General features: G+C 43.4%; 2 protein-coding genes across 4 annotated transcripts in view; one reads left to right on the forward strand and one right to left on the reverse strand.

Annotated features, from left to right (window-relative positions):
• The window catches only part of LOC147013172 (uncharacterized), a 55135-nt gene that overhangs the window by 20757 nt on the left and 12117 nt on the right, over nt 1-22261 (forward strand). For all 3 annotated transcript variants that reach the window (XM_085854826.1, XM_085854827.1, XM_085854828.1), the window contains exons 3-4: nt 4256-4442; nt 12123-12182. In XM_085854826.1, the coding sequence (XP_085710952.1) occupies nt 4256-4442; nt 12123-12182 (247 nt within the window). The remainder of the gene's footprint in view (nt 1-4255; nt 4443-12122; nt 12183-22261) is intronic.
• LOC147013173 (uncharacterized) overlaps nt 21519-22261 on the reverse strand; it is a 92950-nt gene continuing 92207 nt past the window's right edge. The window contains exon 4 of the mRNA XM_085854817.1: nt 21519-21649. The gene's annotated coding sequence lies outside the window, so the exon portion shown is untranslated. The remainder of the gene's footprint in view (nt 21650-22261) is intronic.

The raw sequence follows: 22261 nt of genomic DNA on the forward strand, positions 1-22261 counted from the left end.
TCCCAACATATATATATATATATATATATATATATATATATATATATATATATATATATATATATATATATATATATATATATATATATATATATATATATATATATATATATATATATATATATATATATATATATATATATATATATATATATATATATATATATATATATATATATATATATATATATATATATATATATATATATATATATATATATATATATATATATATATATATATGAGCCTGGTGTTGGCACAGTGGTTTAGGGCAGCGGCTTGGGATCCAAAAGGTCCTGAGTTCAAGCCCCGTTGGGCCACTGAATTAATACACCAGGGGGTTGACTCAGCCTGTCATCCTTCCGAGGTCGGCGAAATGAGTACCAGTGTACTGGGCCGGTGTATACCCTGGTTAAAATAGGTGTACCATGTCCCTGTGTCGTAAGAGGCGACCAGGGTTGCGTCAGGAAGGGCATCCGGCATAAAACATGTGCCAAATCTCTATGCGGATCATAAGGATGATCCGCTGTGGCGACCCCTATAACGGGAGCAGCCGAAAGAAGATATATATATATATATATATATATATATATATATATATATATATATATATATATATATATATATCGTTTTTGGTCCTATCTCTCGATGGTGAAAAATCGATTCAAAAGATAAAAAAAAATTCTCCTATCCGGATCCAGATCTGGATCTTCACCAAAATCGAATCAATTTGTCCTTGTCATACACCCAACCCGTTCATCAAGTTTCGTCCGAATCCGTCCACAACTTTTTGAGATATCCTGTTAAAAAGCAGATAAACAGACAGGCAAGGTTGGAAACATAACCTCCATCCACCTCAGGTGGTGGAGGTAATTAACGAATGTTGGAACAGTTTTGACTTTGAAAATAATTTGAAGCTTTATAAGACAGTAAAGCAAGATACAGTTATTTTGCAACATGTGCACAATCACAAGCTGTTCAAGCATGTTCATTTTCATAGGATGCGCTTATATTGAGCACGAGCAAATACCACCGTCGCTTTGCTGATGGGAATACTAACAAGGTGGGGGGGGGGAGAAAAGGGAGGGGGAGCAAGGAGGGTGGGGGAGCGAGGAAGGAGGAGGGAGTGAGGAGGGGTGAGGGAAGGGAAGGCAGCTTGAGGAAGGCAGTGTGAGCGGAGAGTCCGTCTGGACATAGAGAGTGGCAGAGAGAGAGGGGCTGAGAAAGATAGAGGTGTGGGTGGAGGGTGCTGCACTGTATTAGGAGGGGGTGGAGCGAGGACTGGACAAAGAGAGAGAGAGGGGTGGGGGTAGGGGAGTTAGCAGAGAGAATATGTTATGCTTTATGAACAACACACACACACACACACACACACACACACACACACACACACACACACACACACACACACACACACACACACACACACACACACACACACACACACACACATTAGTGCTTGGCCGATATCGGCAATTTTTTGGTAATCAGCTGATTGGAGTCAGTGTTATTACCAACTACAGTGTGTGCTGTATACAACCCAGAAACCTTGAGTAGCTTTCACCATTGTTTTGGGGGAATTTCAATAAATAAATTAAAAAAACAACATTGCATTATAGACACTTCAAAGAGATGTGCATAAACATTATTCTGTATGAGCAAATACAACCTGTTGCTTCGCTGACGGAGGTATTAAGGAGGGCTGAGGTTTGAGAGAGGATGGAGGGAGGGAGAGATAGGAAGCAGGAGGGAGGGGAAGCTAGGAAGGGGGGAAGAGCGATGAAGGGGGGAGGAGGTGGGGAGAGCGATGCCTCCCTAAATGTTGCTATTCTGTGGGAGGGAGAGGTGTGAGAGAGAGAGAGAGAGAGAGAGAGGTGTGAGAGAGAGGGAGAGAGGTGTGAGAGAGAGGGAGAGAGGTGTGAGAGAGAGGGAGAGAGGTGTGAGAGAGAGGGAGAGGTGTGAGAGAGAGGGAGAGGTGTGAGAGAGAGGGAGAGGTGTGAGAGAGAGGGAGAGGTGTGAGAGAGAGGGAGAGAGGTGTGAGAGGTGTGAGAGAGAGGTGTGAGAGAGGTGTGAGAGAGAGAGAGAGGTGTGAGAGAGAGAGAGGTGTGAGAGAGAGAGAGGTGTGAGAGAGAGAGGTGTGAGAGAGAGAGAGGTGTGAGAGAGAGAGAGGTGTGAGAGAGAGGTGTGTGTGAGAGAGAGGTGTGTGTGAGAGAGAGGTGTGTGTGAGAGAGAGGTGTGTGTGAGAGAGAGAGAGAGAGAGAGAGAGAGAGAGAGAGAGAGAGAGAGAGAGAGAGAGAGAGAGAGAGAGAGAGAGAGAGAGAGAGAGAGAGAGAGAGAGAGAGAGAGAGATATGAAAAAACAAAGAGAGAAAGGTGAGGGGTGGAAGTGGAGTTGGTAAAGAGAATGATATGTTATGCTTTATGACCGAACACACATACACAAAAACAAAGTCATGTCAGAACAGCTGTACACACAACGACACAAGAGTTTATAATGTAATCCACTGGCACATCTGCAAAAACGTTGATATCCCAGTTCCAGAAAATTTGTGGGAACATGAACTAAAAGTAATTACTGAAAACATGGAAGTACCTACTGCACAGTGCACATGTACGATCTAATGATCCCATCGAGCGTGAACATAAAAAACAAAGCATTGTGACCAGATATCATACTTGGGTACAAAAAAAGAGAAGAAGGCATTGCTGATTGAGGTGTTAATACCAGTGATTTTGGACTAAACGGTGCAGAAATCAAGAAAATGACCAAACGTCTAGATCTCAAGAATAAATTGGGAAGATCCTGGAAGGTGAAGAATGCCAAAGATGTACCAGTGATAGCTGGACATACAGGAATGATGACAAAACCTCACAGAGATATTAAACATAGGTGCAGTACCCCTGGGCGCTCACCTGGTACTGGCTGGATAAGATAACCAGGAAACCACTGGTAGGCATGGATGACCCACAAAATATATAATGGAGAAGAAAATCAATACATCTTGATTATTTTTTAATGCCATGAACAAACTTTTGTACATCACAGGTGATAAAAGTTGCGCTCAAGTTTCATCGGAATTGTTTGTGTAGTTTTGGAGAAGAAAGCAAATACATATTTTGGGGGCAACCCCCCTTTAAATACCCTTAGAGCCAGATTTTTGTAATGACATGAACAAACTTTGGTACATCATGGGTGAAGAAGGTTGTCGTGAAGTTTCGTCAGAATTGTGAGTATCGTTTGAGAAGAAAGCAAATCCCTCTTCGGGGGGGGGGGGGGGTGGAGCAAACCCACTCCTATTCAGACCCAGTTTTTTTTTTTTTCAATGTCATCGCGGGTGGTGAAGGTTGTGGTCAAATTTCATTGAAATCGTATGTGTAGTTTCTGAGAAGAAGTTGCAAGTATTTGTGGACAAACAAAGGATGGACAGACGGACGACGTGCCATCACATAAGCTCCCCGGAACTACTTTACAGGTGAGTTAAAAACCATACCTGTGAATATTATTACAAACTACCGCTGGAAGCTGTCTGGGGCTCAGCGACGATCCTGAAGAGAGCCCTCGGCACAAAACGAGTTATTCAGCAAAAAAAACTTAGCACAAAAGCAGTTATAAAGTGGCAGTTCTCATTATTGTTGGTGTTGCTGTTGTTGTTATTTAAAATTAAGTCAGCAAAATATACATTCTCGATAAAACTCACTCAATATGAAGTATACTTTATCGATTTGACAATTGTACCACTCCGTTGCCTCTTTTAAGTGGCATTTTTAGCCACCAGGGGCCATGGTTGCATGTCCTCACATCTGAAAGTTGTGTGAAAGTATATCATCTTTCTAAATTGGATACTTTTACCCCATTGTGGACAATTTTTCTCAATAATCTGTTAATGTAAAACCAAAAATCACCTTTTTTCACTTTTTCAAAAATTTTGAGGATTCTACATCGAAAGGAGAAGCTGTAATAATGTTTACATTGATGGGAAGTGCACAATGGAATATTCATTGACAGTTTTTTTTGTCCTCAAGATACACATTTTATTGTAATATATATATATATATATATATATATATATATATATATATATATATATATATATATATATATATATATATATATATATATATATATATATATATATATATATATATATATAGTAGGTTTCAATGCCACAAAGACCGATCTTGATTGCGTGACTGGTTGCAAACCCTGAGCTGGATTGCTTTTATCTTTACTTGCCAGCTTTCTGTCTTTCTTTCAGGTTCTTTACCACACTGCTGTGACTACAACAAAAACTACAAAGCAACGAGGGAAGTTCGTTGGGAATCTAAGGAAAGGAATCGGGACCATGTTGCTGGAAGAAGTCCGTGCGTATGAGGAGGGAAACTACACGGCAGATCTTCACGCTGGAGAATTTAGTGACACTTGCAAGTTATTTCTGATTGTCAGTAAGTATATGAGAGGACAAAAAGGAGTTTACAATGAAAATAAACAACATGCCGGGTGCAAAAAAAACAAACAATATGCGGCTTTCCTGCCAAATGAGTCACTGCTGCATCAGGTGACCGTACAATGAAGCCGCACCTGTTCTTTACAAATCCCGAGGAAATCTTCACAATGTGGAGGGGTCTTCATTTACCTCATTGGGTATCTTTGGACTCCCTTCACAATCACATGTGGTGTGGGGATTGTGAGTGAATAAATTATTTCCACTGAATATTGCTCCACATCAGCACTGAGTACAAAATATGCTTGCCAAGCAAATTGCTAGTCATGGAACAAAAGCAGAAACAAGAACCAGTCTTGCATCGATCTGTATCAGTGGATAGGTAGAACAATGGATGAAATCAACAGAAGTCCAGTCTGCGGAGGTTTCCTCACACAACTATCAACTCCTCGCCACGTCAGTGCCCTCCTCATCATAATGATCATCTCCTACGTGCACACGTCCTCCTTCCCCAACCCCTTATATCCTTCCCGCAATTCAGCATTCCTCCACCTCTCAGCTTCTTCCTTGCCAACTTCCTCCTGCTTCCCGCTTGCCCCACCCCTCCCAACGTCACCCCGCACCCGCCTCCCATTTCCCATCCCTCAAAGCTCCCCCATGCCCTGCCCCTCTCAAAATTCCTGCACCCGACCAACAGCGCCTCCTCCACTGCACTGAAATATGTGGGCCTCCCATATCTGAGGTCTCCGCTCCAACAACCAGACATTATTATCCACTATAAGTGTGTGTGTGTGTGTGTGTGTGTGTGTGTGTGTGTGTGTGTGTGTGTGTGTGTGTGTGTGTGTGTGTGTGTGTGTGTGTGTGTGTGTGTGTGTGTGTGTGTGCGCGTGTGTGTGTGTATGTCATACTTTTAGTGTCGATTGATTACGTACGTATATTCATTAATTATGCATGATTAGAATGTACCTTGACCCTTTAGATTGCTGACACCCTTTCAACCTTTAAAGACCAAGATGACCCAAAAGGCCCAAAAGATCCAAAAGACCCAGAAGACCAGGAGGACTCAAAATAACCCAAATATCCAAAAGACCATAAAGAGCCATAAGACCCCATCGACCCAAATGACCCCGTAGACCATTTAAAACTCCACAATAAATGGATGAGGTGTGTGTGTTTGTGTTTGTGTTTGTGTTTGTGTTTGTGTTTGTGTTTGTGTTTGTGTGTGTGTGTGTGTGTGTGTGTGTGTGTGTGTGTGTGTGTGTGTGTGTGTGTGTGTGTGTGTGTGTGTATGTGTGTTTGTGTGTGTGTGTGTGTGTGTGTGTCTTTACTGGAATATTCTGATGTGGAATAGTGATACACCAAAATGATCATGACCTCCTCAGTTGATTAGGCTGATTAACTACAAAAAGTCAGTTGGAATTCCCATGTTTTAAATGCACGTCATGTAAAGGTATATAAAGCAGCTTAATACATCTTTCTACCATGGCATGGCATTCTAATTACAAAAGAAACTAGCATCCGTTGAAGACAAAGTCTTCGATATCCCCGCCATAGTAAATGAGGACAAGTAGCAAAAGGCACCAGTTCAATTTATTCTTGACGTGTGTACCAAATTTCATAAAGAAATAGTTAATACTTTCGCAACTATGCTCTGAAAACAAAGGTTAACCTCAATTATTTCTTAATACCCAACTTGTTTCCATGGAAAGTGACAAATTTTGGGGGGGAAATCTCTAAATATCAAAAGGCACCAGTTCACCACTTGCTTGATACGTGTACCAAATTTCGTAAATATATCTTGAGGGGATTTGTAGTTTAGCTCTGGAAACGAAATGTGACGTACAGACGGACGGAACCCATTTCTATATCTCCTGCCAACTTCGTTGGTTGGTGGGGGATAATTAAGTTGGGAAACTGTGAGCTTAAGTGTTACTTGTCACCACATAGGGGGTGGTACTGTGTTTATTAAATAGGGATTAAGGCCAATTTCCCCCGAGTATGTAATTACCCCGTGACCTTTTCCTATGTTTTTTTGCATTTCAAGACCAGTGATAAAAAGGGATCATGTCCTTAAAACAACGACAACCGAGCTGCCCGTCCAAGCAGGCAGAAAGCCCCACCTCCAGAGGGACGGTTGGTGAGGTCATGCCCCCGGAGTGGATGATTAATGGGCGTGATATCAGAGAGCCAGTGGAAGAAAAGTGAAGTTCAGAGTGGGAGAACAGAGAGGACCCAGTTGTAGGAGGACACGATCGAGTAAGGGAGTCTCGCTGGCTGGCTACATCTGGACATGACGAAATACAGAAACACTATTCTCGTGTTGTGCTGTGAATTTGCCCACGTGCTGGGCAAGACGCTAGCCATTCCTATTCGGCTGAGCCATGAAGTGTACGTTTCTGAGGAGGGAAGAAGAGCGTGCCTCGTGGCCTTATCACGGGGCCTCAGATCGTCTCGTCGTGTGGTCGAGGAGGAAGGTGGACGATCATTGTGAGCGGGCCTGGTGTAAGAGAGGAACATTCGGCATATTCGTTCATGAGAAGAAGCCGCACAGCGGTTGGTGAGCCCTGGTGTTGATTACCACCTCACAAATTACCTCACGTACGTTTACTGCCCAGAGAGTGGCTCAGCACCATTTTGAGCACATCTTCCCATGCAGAACGACTCGGCTTGACCCCAAAGTTCAACAAAGACCATTTATGGACAAAGCTAAGTGCCAGAATAAAGGGAGGATTTTCTTTTATTTTATTTTCCCCTTGTCTGTATTAAAGTCTGTGTGGAGACTTCTCAAAATTAGCTCGAGTTATTTCACATTGCATTACCTCATACTTTGATTTGTTTTTATGCCCCGCTAACCAACGAAGTTGGCGGGGGATATAGAAATGGGTTCAGTCCGTCCGTCCGTCCATCACATTTCGTTTCCGGAGCTTAACTACAAATCCCCTCAAGATATAATTACGAAATTTGGTACACATATCAAGCAAGTGGTGAACTGGTGCCTTTTGATATTTAGAGATTTCCCCCAAAAAAATTTCTGTCACTTTCCATGGAAACAAGTTGGGTATTAAGAAATAATTGAGGTTAACCTTTGTTTCCAGAGCATAGTTGCAAAACTATTAACTATTTCTTTATGAAATTTGGTACACACATCAAGAATAAATTGAACTAGTGCCTTTTGCTACTTGTCCTCATTTAATATGGCAGGGGATATCGAAGACTTTGTCTTCAACGGATGCTAGTTATTATTACACTTTGAATTATGACCATTGTAAATATTTGATTGATTTTCATTAAACCCCTGTATTTATTTAGGTTGTTTGTGTTGTCTATTTATCATGGGTTCGAGATAAAACCCCTTGTGCTGTGCTTCCGTCTGCTCAGTCTGTGCTGCCCTTTTCTTCCCACACGCGCCATCATCTCCGAGAAAATCGGGTGTTCGCCTCCAAGGAAAACCGCTTGGCGATCCAGCCTGGTCGGTGTTAACTGGGTCGGGTCGGGGAATTAACGACAATCGGGGTCTGGTCAGGGTCGGGTCATGACAATTGGGTCGGGGAATGAACCTAACTGCCAGGGCCACAACAAATTGTCAACAATAAAATAAACCAATGTCACCCGCAGGGTGACCCATATCTTGCAAAAAGGTGACCACGTGTGACTTCTTTAAGGTCACACTGAGGTGAACAGAGCTGCGATTCACCAGGAGCGACTCCTTGAGGAATATCTTCCTATGAGAGATTCCGATGAGAATCGTTCTACAGAGTAAGCATGAAAAATATGCTTTTGCCTCATAATGTCACCAAATGACGTCATAATGTCTCAAGCTTGACATATCTAGAAAGCACTCATCGAGGTGTTCAATTTGAGGTACTACACGATATTGTTCCTAGAACTTGAAAATTTGACCGTGGGGTCAAATATGTTTGACCTGAGGCGCTAACCATGAAGGTCAAGGCCAATCGCCACCAAAAATTAATCAGCTGAGCGCCAGACCATGAACTATATTCCCATGAAGTTTGAAGACGATCTGATCAAAATTACTCAAAAAATAAGGGTTTCGTCGACTCCCCTGATTTGCGACAAAGTGACCTTGACCTTTGACCTTGACCTTCAAAATTGTGCACTGAAAGGGACCTCTATAGGCCTCTGATATGCGAAGTTACAAAAATTTCCAATGATAATTGTGCTCTGCAGAATTTTTTATACGTGATTACAGACAAACAAACAAACAAACAAAAACAAAAAAACATACAAGCTGACTAACATATCTTGCAAAAACTTCGTTTTGGCAAGATAATAAGAATAATAGTATCATATGGCAATAAGAATTATAACTGCAAGCAGTGATGCAAGGGCCCAAACATCCCTTGTCCAATACGAGGCAATTTCAAACCACGTAACCTATGACGTCATAGTTACCAACATCTATGTTCCCCAGGGGTACTCGATCTTATGTGCCAATTTTCACATCAATTCCTCCCACATGAAGCCCTTGACTACTTCGTGTCATTGGTGTCTATCCCTGGCATCATCTCCTCTGGTTTGATAGGCCTGAACCTGTCCCGGCGGAGGAGTTGCACTTTATATCAAGAACTTCATTTCTCACTCAGTCGACTGCTCTGCGCCCGATATCAATGTGCCCTGCAAATTCTTCCACAGAAACCTGCTCTCTCTCTCTCTTATACACAGATTCATCTTATCTCATCTTCAGTGAACATACCTATAATCTTGCCCATTGTACACTGAATCCTGCAATGAGTGAGGCAGTTGCATTGAAACAACTTGCCTTCTCCATCTGGAAGGTAAATCCGAGTGAAGACAACCTCAGGTGACTCCTTAAAGCCCACAACAAGTGTTTTCATACTCTCACGAGAGCAGAAAACAACATCTGGACAACCTCAAAACTGAACTTTCAAACTTGACTCCTTCCTCAAAAACCTAGTGGTGCCTTGTTAAGTCTGTCTCTGGAGTATGCTATCCCCTCCATCCTATGCTCCCCCTCCATCCTATGCTTCCCCTCCATCTGTCTCTGGAATATGCCCCACTTCAAAAAGCACCACAGCCGACTGCTCGTGAGAAGGCAGAAAACCTAAATTCTGTATTTGCTTGCAAATCTCATGTCCCCAAACCCTCACTCCCTATACCCACCCTACTGACTCAGTCATCCCATAACTGCTCCTGAACTCTGTTACTTTTTCACCTGAAAAGGTGGACAGGTTTCTGGCAAACCTTGTCTCCGATTCTGAAATTAGACCAGATGGAATCAGCGCAGCTCCTTCTTCTTGGTTTACCTTTTCATTTGCCCAAGGTCATCTTCCATCTGCTTGGAAGTCAGAATCCTTCCTTTTCTGAAACAGCCTTCCCATGATAAAGAGAGTGAACTCTAATGTCCTGTTTTGCTTGTCCTGATGTCATCGCATTTGAATCTTCCTGATCTCAGACCATCAGTTCAAATTCAGACCTTGTATTCTACCCTGGATGTCCTGCTTCTGCTCCTGCAACCAATGGATGCATTACTGCCATGAGATCAGGGCCATCTCCCTTGACATATCTCAGGCATTTGATACAGTCTAGCATCGAGCCTTGCTCTCCAAAATCATTGCCCATCACATCCAATGCCACCTCCACACATGACTTACTGACTTCATCTCTTTTCACAGCCAAGGCGTGGCTCTCAACAGGATCATCTCATCTCCTCTCTGTCAAGGCTGATGAGTGCCCTAGGGCAGTGTCATGGGCCCAGTCCCATTCCTCATCTTCATCAATGATCTTTCAGACCCTTTGGAAAAATGCTCTTTATCTCTTTGCTGATGACTCCACCCAATGCCATAACATCCCTCATTATTCACAGAGGCAGGCAGCAGCCTGTTACCTCTCTGCAGACTTTAACTCTTACTGTCTCTTGAAAAGAACCGCCTAACAAACCCTCCCATCTATTTCCTTGACATACCAGTCAAAGAATGGCAGTCCGTCAAACATATGAGCTTCACCATTAACCATGATCTCTCTTCGGCAAACCACATAGAGTTTACCTCCAAAACCAGCCACTGACTGCGTATCCTCCTTCATGCCAAGTTCTTCCTGAGTAAATACAAACTTTTAACCAAGCCTTCATCCACAACTCAATGGAGTACTGCTCTCTCCATTGGACTGGCATCCCTACCTCATGCTTTTCACACATTGATGCCATGGAGTCCAATGCCATCAACATCATTAGAATCTCCCACATTGAACCTGAATCTCTGGGGCTGTTGCTCCTGCATCGTAGAGAGGCTGGTGGCTTCTATCTTCCACCCTTTCCTTTCTGGTCTTTCATCCTCTGTCCTTACTGTGCTCTTCCATACCCCTTCCACATTCTCCAAGGTGCACGTGTTCTGCCAGTATGAGTACCCCCTTCTCGTTACTCACCTCCACCAATTTGTTTCTCTTTTATCCCACTTGTGAAACCAATCTCCCCAGTCTGTTCAATCTCACTCTTCACTCCATTGCTTCAAAATGGCTGTTCACCTCCTCCTCATCCCATTCCCATCGATGTTCATCTTTTCTACCCTCATTAACCTTCCCGACGCCTACCCCTTCCTTTCCAGGTCATTGCGTTTCTCCCTTCTCCCTTCAGCCATCTTTCCATTTATTGGTTCCATTGCACTTTTAACCCCGAGTTTCCCCTTTCTGTTTTTTCAGATGCTTACTTTTTTGTGCTTTCGATTACATCCATCATTCTTAGCCTCATTCTTTCTTCCTCCATGTGGCACCGTCACCAAAACAGTGCCTTTCTCAACCTTATCAGGTGAATACACAAATTCCAGGAAACAAGGGGACAAGAAAGGACAGAGTGGGATGGGTTGGGTATACCAAGTTTGGAGCCAAACGCAGAGTGAAGAGAATCTGCATTATCTTGAGCAGTGTAAGCAGTGTTAATGTTTGAGGTGAGGGATATAACTGAGGGAGAGCATACAACAGAGACAGACTTGACAAAGCACCAGCATGACGAAGAGGAAGGAGACTGGTTGAAAAATTCAACCTTGAGATTTGCAAAGTGTTTTTTGTGGCTTGACTGAGGATGGACACGCACTCGTGTGCTTTAGAAAGTGACCTAAAGGTGCACTCAGCCAGGTTAGCCTTCTATGTTTTGAAATCTGTTTAACCATGACCCTCTCACGAAAGGATCCAGTGTATCGAGGAATGAAAGGATGGATAGGATAGCCACAAACGTTATGGAATAAACTGGTGCATTGCAGAGAATCGGTCTTTTGTGGAAATGTTCCGATGGGGAATGAATATTGGATGTTGTATGAATGGCTGCTCAATCTGTTTGAAAAGGCAGATCGCAATCCCTGCCAGTTGGCCTGTGCGAACATCCATACTCCACTGTGCTGTCATTGCTACCTCACAATAACCAAAGAGAAATGGGTGTTTTGCCTTTCATATAAACAAACATCACCAGCCAGTGAAATATCATTCTCTCCAGAATGAACCCCCTCCCACCCCATTCCCCTCCGGTCATAAAATTTCCAAAAGCTTAGTTCAACCTCCTTCTTCTTGAACATACATTTACTCTCTTAGTTTTCTTGACTGTTGGCTGTAGTTCTTCATTTGAGTTTCCTCTTATTAACATGTGCACTTTTACAAGTGCATCGTCCTGATAGCCTGCTGTAAATTAATGATTTTGTGTACTTCACTGCTGCAGAGAAAGCTGACGGGATGCACCCAACTCAGTCAACATCGTTACCCTCAAGCTCAATTCTCAGTAAGTCCAAAATGCTTCCTTTTTGTTTTTTACACAACACAAGGCTTGTATGATGGACATGGTGATGATGAATTACAGAATCTTATCTTAACAAAAGTCATAACTCAAAAATCGGCAGAACTATAATAATAATAATAATAAGCATTAAAGAACAATAATAATAATAATAATAATAATAATAACTGTGAGCAGTGCTGTCGGTTTCCAGGCATTCCGAATGCGCCACACACAGGGAGCCCCATTAATTCGTTTTCTGGGGAAATGGAGCCCAAATATAGCATTGGCAGACAAAGTATGCAAAGCATCCCTTGACAATCCATGCATTATAGCAAAACTTGGATGGGGGTTATTCAATGCTATTATCAACTTTATTGAAGGTCAACTTTTCGAGGCTATTTTACTTCAGAGACCACGAGGCGTTGTTGACGGGAGTGGACATTTTCCCGCATAAAATACAAAATGTAAAGTATCCATAAAGAATCTAAGCATCACAAAGAGCCTAAACCATGGGGTATGCAAAGGTATTATCTGATTTGATAAAGGTTATGCACATCTACATGGCCAGTAGAGTTGAGTTACATTTGTACAAAGTCCTTTCACCTTAATTATACATTTTCACACTCGCTTAGCCTATGATACTGTAGACTCACCCATTTTATTATCCTTATTATTATTGTTCATACTGCAGTAGCAGAACCCCATGGTAAAAAAATACCACAGTATAAAAGAAAAAAAAAGGAAGCCTTCTATTCTTCTTCTGATTGAAAGAACTCAAAGATGGGAGGTTATATATTGTGACAGTTGTCAAGGGGTTCCAAATCCCACTCCTGACACCAGTGTGATAGATGTTGCCCCTGGCGATCATGGTCTCTTAAAGACACGTTGTCCTCTTGGAGTTATTCAGTCGCCTCAGAAGTTCCTGTGGGATCCCACACCAGAGACGTGTTACCATACGCAAAAGCCTGAGTGCAAGTGAGTACTGTTCCGGTGGTCATGTAACAGACCTTTGTCAGTCAGTCAAGCACAACCAACGTTGTTTAACTTCATCTGAGATCGAACTTAGATAACCAATTGGCACTGGCCAAACACCTCGGCAGTCTTTTGTGGCCATCAAAACAGACGGAATAAGTCAGGATGCAGTTTCTTGAGGAAATGGATTTTAATGGCAGTAATCAAAAGGCAAGTATTTACAAGGAGAGAAAATGATCAAGTGGCATTTCTGTACAACAACTAAGCACAGCACTACATCTGCCCAAATTATTCCCTGAACGACATACCCTCCTTTGGAACCTCAACAGTGACTTATCACTCGACAGTAGGCCGGCATTATGCATCTGGTGTAGAAGGGAGAGATGAGTGATAGGCAAGTAAGATAAGATGAAGACAGAAAGAAATAGATGGGGATAGTACAGACCCTTGTACACCTCACACCAGTCCAGTGCTGCTGGTGTTACTTGTTGATTCTGGCACCCACGTCCTGACTGAAACTGGAACCCTCTGCGCTCCATTCCCGCTTCTCATACAGCTGCGGGTTTCCCCATGTGCTGGTGTCGTCACTCACGGCGCATCTTTAATACATCTCTTGGCAGGACACCCAGGTGATATAGATTAGGTGAAGGGTCCAGTGATGCAGCTAGAGGATGCACGTGAAGGTGCACAAATGCAGAAAGTGAAAAAATAATAAGATAACCGAAGGACAGACAGAATATACAGGAAAGAGCGAAGAACAAAGAAAAAATAGTGAAGCAAACATTGCAAGTGGCGAGAAATGAAGAAATAAAGCATGAAAGAAAGTGACAAAAAGAAATGCTTTTGGTCAGATTCATGACATTTAAGAATGTAGCTATCAAGACCCTCCAAAGATAAGAAAGAAAAGCGCTCCAAAGCCTGAAAGAAACAAAGGAGAATGAGCAGGCAAAGCAAAAGGAAGGACAGAGAACACAAAGGATACAAAGAACCCTCACTGGTGTGCAAAGAAGAAGCAAGGAGCCTAAAAGAGTCTAGAAACCCTCTAAAGCTCCGAATTTCCAAGTCTTTTTTTTGTAATGGAAATCGCCCCAAACAAGGCATAAAGCAACTCTAGGTAAGGGGCTAAGGGAAGGTTAGATAATGGTAAGGATAAAGCAAAACAAAATAAAATAAAGAGAAAAATAAGAAAACAAGCCGGTAGGTGGCGATGGGTCGCCGAGCATGGAAACTATAAGCTATAGATATCATATAAAATGGATGTCATATAGCGGATAGGGAATCACCTTAAGATTATGCATATCAAATCTCATCCAGTTCCACCTACTGATAACTACTCAGTATCCGTTTGAATGAAAAGTACCGAAAATGCGGTATGAAATCGGAAATCCCCAAAGTTCGAGAGGGTGCTGTGGGTGAACAAAGATCTAAATCGAAAATCCGGCTCGATCCTTTGTGCACAATGTATTCCAGACGATTAGTGTGAATTTTCATGACCATCCAACCATAACCCTAGGAGGAGTAGCATTTGGCGCGAAGGCACCTCCAGCTCTCGCATATAATCGATTTTTGCACTAATTGACCTTTGACCTAAGCAAAATCGGTCAATATGTCCTGAGGCAAAGTTGTAGTACTCATCGAGTACCATGAACCTGCAAAGTTTCATTCGTATCGATGCACTCACCTGGTCGCAAGGGGGCCTTCAATTTTCACGCATACCCAAATTGTAGGGGGTGCTACGGGTAAAGTATTCCATATATCACAAAAACTGGAATATATTTGATAGAGCATCACCTGTAGATCATTCGTGCCAAATTTCATAACTCTACGTGGGATAATGGCTTTCAGAATTGATTTCCTGTGAACGGTACAGATTTTGAAGGTTTTTCGGTTGTTGTGAGGGAACCAAAGCGTCCCGAGCAACCATCACAATTTCCAAAGCACTAGGTCATAAGATGTACCTACCACCCGAGTTTGGTCAAAATCCACCCACATTTACTACCAATTATGCTGATGACAAACGAACAAACATCCAAACAAACAGACAGAATTACTGACAATAAGGGTCACCTATTTCGGCGACCCAAAATTACTGAGAATAAGGGTCACCTATTTCGGCAACCCAATATCCAAGATAAAGGGAGTACCAGAAGTTTGTGCACAGTGTATTCCAGACGATTAGTGTGAATTTTCATGACCATCCAACCATAACCCGAGGAGGAGTAGCATTTGGCGTGAATGCACCTCCAGCTCTTAGGTGAAATGCGATGTAACCTCAAAGATGTAAAAAGTAGGAATTTACATTTCTCTTAAAGCTGGGTAGATCATAGGCACATTACAGGTAGTGAATTCCAAAGCGAGACAGCATGAGGGTCAAAACTATCTGCATAACCTTTCATTCTGCACTTTCGATCAGCCACAGTGCATGGGTGTGCAGAGATGGCAAACCGAGTCTTGCATCCAAACACTCATACAGGAGGAACCAAGTTAGAAAGTCCATCAGAACATTTGCCATGAAAATATCTGTAGAACAAACTAAGAGGGTAACTTACCTACAGTGAGAGAGCAGGTGAAAAGCCTAACCCATCTCTGCACCAACCAGGTTCACGATGCATTTCTGGAGTCTGTCAAGTAAGGATAATGGGCAGAAAGCCCAAATGTGGCAACAGTACTCCATGAGGGGACGTATAGTTGTCTTATACAGGTACAAAACAGCATCAGGAAGTAATATCGATAAAGACAACCAACTTGCTTGGAAGCACTCTTAGCAACACCAGAAATGTACTTATCCCAAAGGAGATTAGAGATGTCCAGACCAAGAAGCCAATGCTCAGATGATTCTGTGAAGGTTGAAGACCCCATGTGCACAGAAGGGAAAGACCTGTTTCTGGAGCGAGACATGGACAACAATGTAGTTTTCTTTGCATTGAAGGTTACCAACCAGTCATGCTCCCACTGTCCAGTGAAACATTCTCTAAATCATTGTCCAGTGAAACTCCAACCTCATTACAAGTGGTGTTGAGTGAATCAGCAGATGTACAGTAAAGTGAGCAATCATCAGCATACATTAATGGCAAGTTGAGACAGAACATTATCAAGATCATTGATATAAACAAGGTACAGAGTGGGACCAAGGGCAGAGCCCTGTGAAACACCAGAATTGATGGAGCAAATAGGAGAAGATTGGCCCTCAAGTACCACCTTCATCTTGCAATTTGTAAGGAAAGCCAAATTGATTCAATGCATCACTCCCGATACACCATACTTGTGGAACAAGTACCCCGAAGCTTGTGGAACAGACCACGTTTATCAAAGGCTTTTGAGATATCCAATGCAACTAATTGAGCTTCACCCTCAAGCTCCAATGCCCTGTTGAAATTATCCATAATTAAGGATAGCAGATCACCAGTAGAGAAAGAATGGTGAAAGACATATTGACAATCAGTGAGAAGTTCATCATCCTCCAGATGGCTGAGAAGTTGTTCATTCATGAAACATTAAAATACCTTAGTTATAAGAGGAAGAAGGCTGATGGAGCAATCGTTTCTTCGCTCAGAATGCGACCCAGCACCCTTGAAAACAGGGACCACAGAAGCCACTTCCCAGGATGAAGGAAGCATTGAAGCAGGCAAACACAGGTAGTACAGCTTAGCAAGAATCGATGACAGTTCAGGACAACACATCTTCAATACAATCACAGGGATTCCATCAGGACCAGTCACTTTCGAGGCATCAAGAGTACAAATAATTCTGGCAACCTTCTTAGGAGTGACAAATGGAACAGGAATATCAGAGTCTGTTCGAGATGGAAAATGAGACAGAGTGTGTCCCTGATCATTGAGTGTAGAATTAGAAACAAAGCGATTTGAAAAGAGGTTAGACAGATCACCTGAGCTCCTGAAAAGACACCTCCAACAAAAAAAATCTTGGCTCTCCGCACCTTAAAGCCTCTGCACCCCACCCCCACCTTCACTCAAGCCTCCCCCCCCCAGCCCCATCCATGGGAGGATCCGCTATGGCCTTAGGTTGTGGTGTGATATATGGTCTCAGGCGTTCATGAAACATGTTCGAAGCAGTTTTGGGGGCATCTGTCGGGAGGATGTGCTCATGATGCTGTGAGATGCGGAAAATGGCTTGTAGAAAAGGAAAATGACACATATGGAATTTCTTATTATACGATCGCAATGCAGACCTATCAGCACGGACTGTAGACTGTTAAACGCTCGTCTTCAGTTGTCCTACGCTTCCTCCCGCCCTTGGTTCACTGAAGCTTGTGGCGAGGCAGTTGTCCTGAAACAACTTGCCTTTGCCTCATGGAAAGCAAACCCAACTGAGGGCAATCTCAGTTCCTTCCATAAAGCTCAGAACAAGTGTGTATCTACCCTCAGGAGAGCCAGAAAACAACATCTTTCTAAGCTCAAGTCTGAACTTTCAAACCTCTCTCCCTCCTCAAAATCCTGGTGTCATCGAATCAAATCTGTTTCTGGTGTATGTTCCACCTCCATCCCTCCCTTACCTCAAATGGCTGCACTGCTGATACCGCACGTGAAAAGGCTGAATGCCTAAACTCGGTGTTTGCAGCTAAATCATGTATCCAAAACCCATCACTTTCTCTACCCACCTTACCCAGTCGCACCCAACTGTCCCTGGACTCTGTGTCCTTTTCTCCTGACAAGGTGGAGAGCTTGCTGTCAAACCTCGACTCAGATTCTGCAACCGGTCCAGACGGCATCAGCCCACTTGTCTGAGAAACCTGCTCTTCTGCTCTTGCTCACCCTCTCTCTGTTCTATTCACCCTTTCATTTGCTCAAGGTCATCTACCATCTGCTTGGAAATCAGCAAACATTAATGCCCTGCATAAAAAGGTACAAAAACAGATCCCTGCAACTACAGACCAATCAGACTTCTGCCAATCATCAACAAGGTTATGGAATCCATCATCGCTTCAGACATTAAATCCTTCCTCTTCTCGAATGGCTTGATTTCCGATCATCAATTTGGTTTCAGACCAGGTCACTCTACCCTGGATATGCTGCTTCTGCTCTCCCAACAATGGATGGAGGTTCTCAATGCCAGACATGAAATCCGAGACGTATCCCTGGACATATCACGTGCTTTTGACACAGTCTGGCACCCTGCCCTGCTCACCAAACTCTCTTCCTGCGGTATCCAAGGCCATCTCCACTCATGGCTCGCAGACTTCCTCTCCTGTCACAGTCACAGTGTGGCCCTAAATGGATTTCTTTCATCCCCTCTTCCTGTCCAGGCTGGAGTTCCTCAAGGTAGCATTCTGGGCCATGTTCTTTTTCTGGTTTTCATCAATGATCTATCCGACTCTGGAAAATCCTCTATATCTCTTTGCTGATGACTCCACCCTCTGCCGTACCATCGGTCATCCCTCAGACCGGCAAGCAGCAGCTTCTTCGCTCACTGCTGATCTGGATAAAATCACAAACTGGTCCAACAGGTGGAACATGTCTTTCAATCCGGACAAATCTGACACTCTCACGATGTTTCTCCGAAAGGACCGTTTAGAAAACGCCCTCATCCACTGTCTCAACAATCCCCCTTGAAGAAGTCCTTTCTTTCAAGCTTCTGGGTCTCACTATCTGCCATGACTTTTCCTGGGAAAGGCACATTTCAAACCTCGCCTCCAAAGCCAGTCGCCGACTGGGAATCCTCTGTCGTGCAAAGTCCTTCCTTGGCCCACCTGAGCTCCTGACCACTTACAAAGCTTTCATCTGCAGCCTGATGGAGTACTGCTCTCCCCTCTGGGTTGGTGCTCCTGCTTCCTACCATTCTCAGCTTCACGCTGTGCAAACCAAGGCATTTCGGATCATTGGCATCTCCCGAAATGAGGCCGAGTCTTTGCGCCTCTCACTCTCTCACCGCAGGCTGTTCAGTGGTCTTTCTGTCTTCTACCGTCTCCTCTCCAGCCTCGTCCCCCCTGCTCTCTCTGCAATTTGTCCCCACCATATTTCCGCAGGGCGCTCAAGGTCCGCCAACAACCCCCTTCTGGTAAAACTACCAAAATCACGAATCACTGCTCACCTTCACTCTTTCATTCCTCTTTTTTCCCACCTTTGGAATAAACTCCCTCACTCTATTCAATCCCATTCTTCCCTCCAGGCCTTCAAAACAGCTGTTCACCACCACCTGTTATCATCCCCCATCCAAATCCTCGATCTTTTCTCCCCCCAATAATCCACCCAAGCCCACCTCCTTCAAATTCCCTGCTTTCCTTCCTGAAAGTCCCTGTAATGTCCGTCTTCTATTCCCCACCTACCCCGCCCCATCCTCTCCCTTCCACAGATCTCCTAATGTCTGTGTCCCCACTGTTTTGTTCTTCCCACTCCCACCCCTCTTGTCTCATTCCCCCCTTGCTGTGTGTTGTGTGTTCGCTCTTACATGAGCCTCGACAAGGTATACAAAAAAAATAAAATAAACAATACTATGAAATAACTGGCTTAAACTCTGTGATTATCACTTTTGGACTCCTTAAAACTATAATAATATTTCTTAACAGCAAATATATATATATTTTTTTTTTTTTCGGGAGTGATCAAGGCAATAACCCTAACAGCTTAGTCTGTTACCTATACACTGCCCTAGTTCAATTTTCTGTCCGATTGAAAAATATATAACTTTCCCATCGGTTTGGATTAATTTAAGGCCACTTTTACTTAATAATATTGTCTCTCCTAGGAGCGTTTTTATGTTTCAAAGTGGGACAGACTGACAGCATTAGCTTATTAGTAGGTACCCACAGAAATTTCATGTGATGTAAAATGTGACTTCAAGTCCTCAAAACACACATGCACACACGCACGCACACACAGTGCAGTAGATAGTAGAAAAATTGTGCAAATTATGATACAAGCATCAAATTTGGCATTTCTGTTCTGCAGGGCTTTCTGATCAAATCTGCCCGATTGGCCATTTGAAAATCCAAATTTTGAAAAAAAAAAAAAAAAAAAAAAAAACTTCAAAAAAATCTGAAGTCACAGCTGGCTGAAATTCTTGAAGAGCAAGTGAACATCCCAAACAGAGAACCAAGGGGAGATGCAGTCATCATTCATGGCTCAGCACTTATCAATGCCCTACCTCCATGCACTTCAAATATATTTGATGACTATGCAAAAGAAAACATCATCCCAAAAGGTGGAATCCTCTCGTGCCAGGTACGAGAGCGTGAACGTAGTGTTTGATGTGTACATGAAGTCAAGTCTGAAGTCCGAGGCAAGGTCGAAAAGGGGGCAATGAATCAGAAGAAGAGTGACAGGAACCAGTAAGACCCCAAGTAACTGGAGAAGCTTTCTTCGAGATGACAGTAACAAGACTGAGCTGTTTCACTTCCTTGCGGAAAAGATGTGTGAAGCACAGACGACAAGCACAGTCATTGTCACAAAAGGAGAAGATGCCATTATTAGCAACACAAGGAAGTCACTGGACGCCGTGTCTCCATGTTGTCATGAAGAAGCTGACACTCGAATATTTGTACACGCCAGGGATGCAACGACGGATGGTAGCAAGTCCATTATCATTAAGGCTAATGACACGGACGTACTAGTCATAGCAATATCTGTACTGCCATCCTTACAGGAACTAGGTCTTGAAACATGTGGATTGCCTTTGGCCAAGGAGCCAAGGCGCGATGGATTCCAGTCCATGAGGTAGTTTCTACAATAGGGCCTGAGAAAGCTTGAGGGATCCCATACTTCCATGCGTTCACTGGATGCGACGTCGTGTCTGCCTTCCGCGGTAAAGGGAAGAAAACTGCATGGCAGACTTGGAACGTCTTTGATGATGTTTCTGAAACATTCATCAATCTCAGCCAGCATCCAACATTGATTCGTGATCTTGACTTTTTTGAATTTTTTTTTTTTCAAATTTTTCAAAATTTGCATTTTCAAATGGCCAATCAGGCAGATTTGATTAGAATCCCCTGGAGAACAAATGTGCCAAATTTGATGCTTGTATAATCATTTGCATGATTCCTCTCAAAAATTGCTGTTATCTGCCCCACTAACACACACACACACACACACACACACACACACACACACACACACACACACACACACACACACACACACACACACACACACACACACACACACACACACACCCGAAGTCCTCAACATCCCTCTCCCAACCCGAAGGCTTCAATCCCCTCTCCACTCCCAGCCTTCAAACCCCCTCCTCAAAACCCACCACAACTCCTCAACTTCCCACACTACCTCTCCCCATGCTTATAAAAGTGAAAGGGCATGGCTCAGCCGTATCAGTGAGTATCGTGAACCACACAGCTATGGGCAGATGGTCTTGCCCACCATGCCAAGGGTGCAGATCCGGTGGACTGGATCTGGACGCTGGGTCGGCGTGTCGCGGGGGGCCGCATGTGAACCAATGGATGGTTTCACGGTTCCAAACTGCTATCAACGTCCACTCCAGTGGTCTGGAGCTTCAGTCTGCCACCTCTGCACTGTGGTGGTCAATGCCTGAAAAACATTGGGGTGTGGTGGAGGGGGAGAGGGGAGAGAACAACAGACCAAGGCCTAATAACCCCTTGGGGAGAAGGCATCGAGCCAGTGCCGGCCTCGATTAGCATGGAATTCCTCAAGGATGTCAGGATTCCTCCAAATTTATTTCAGTTTAGTGTTAAACAACAGTCACAGCAGTGGACAGAATTGACTAAATAGTTTGTAGTTATATATACTTTTTCTCCTACTGATGGGTGTGCCCCACAAAACGGCATGATAAGCTAATATTTAGATACCCTAACAAGGATTTCGTCCAAAGTGGAAACCCCCTTGGGTATGGGGGGCACATGAAGTCGCTAAAACCTTCGTTCTGTAACCCTTAGTCCTTCTGGCAAGTTTGGTTGAGACTGGATAAGTAACGACCAATTGCATCGCGCTCAGACAGAGATAGACACCAAATTGTGTATTTTAGTATGAATAAAACGTTTTAGTAAGTTGGACAAACCGTCAAGTAACATCATCACAACACAATTTTCTTGGAATTCTAAGATGCATTGTCACCCACTTTTTGTGGGCCTATTAGTGGGATGAGAAAACTCACAAGCAAAGGAACTAGAAGGAAGTTCAACT

Source organism: Eptatretus burgeri, chromosome 14 (assembly GCF_056783735.1).
Source record: "Eptatretus burgeri isolate ZD-2024b chromosome 14, Ebu_testis_v1, whole genome shotgun sequence".
NCBI lineage: Eukaryota > Metazoa > Chordata > Myxini > Myxiniformes > Myxinidae > Eptatretus > Eptatretus burgeri.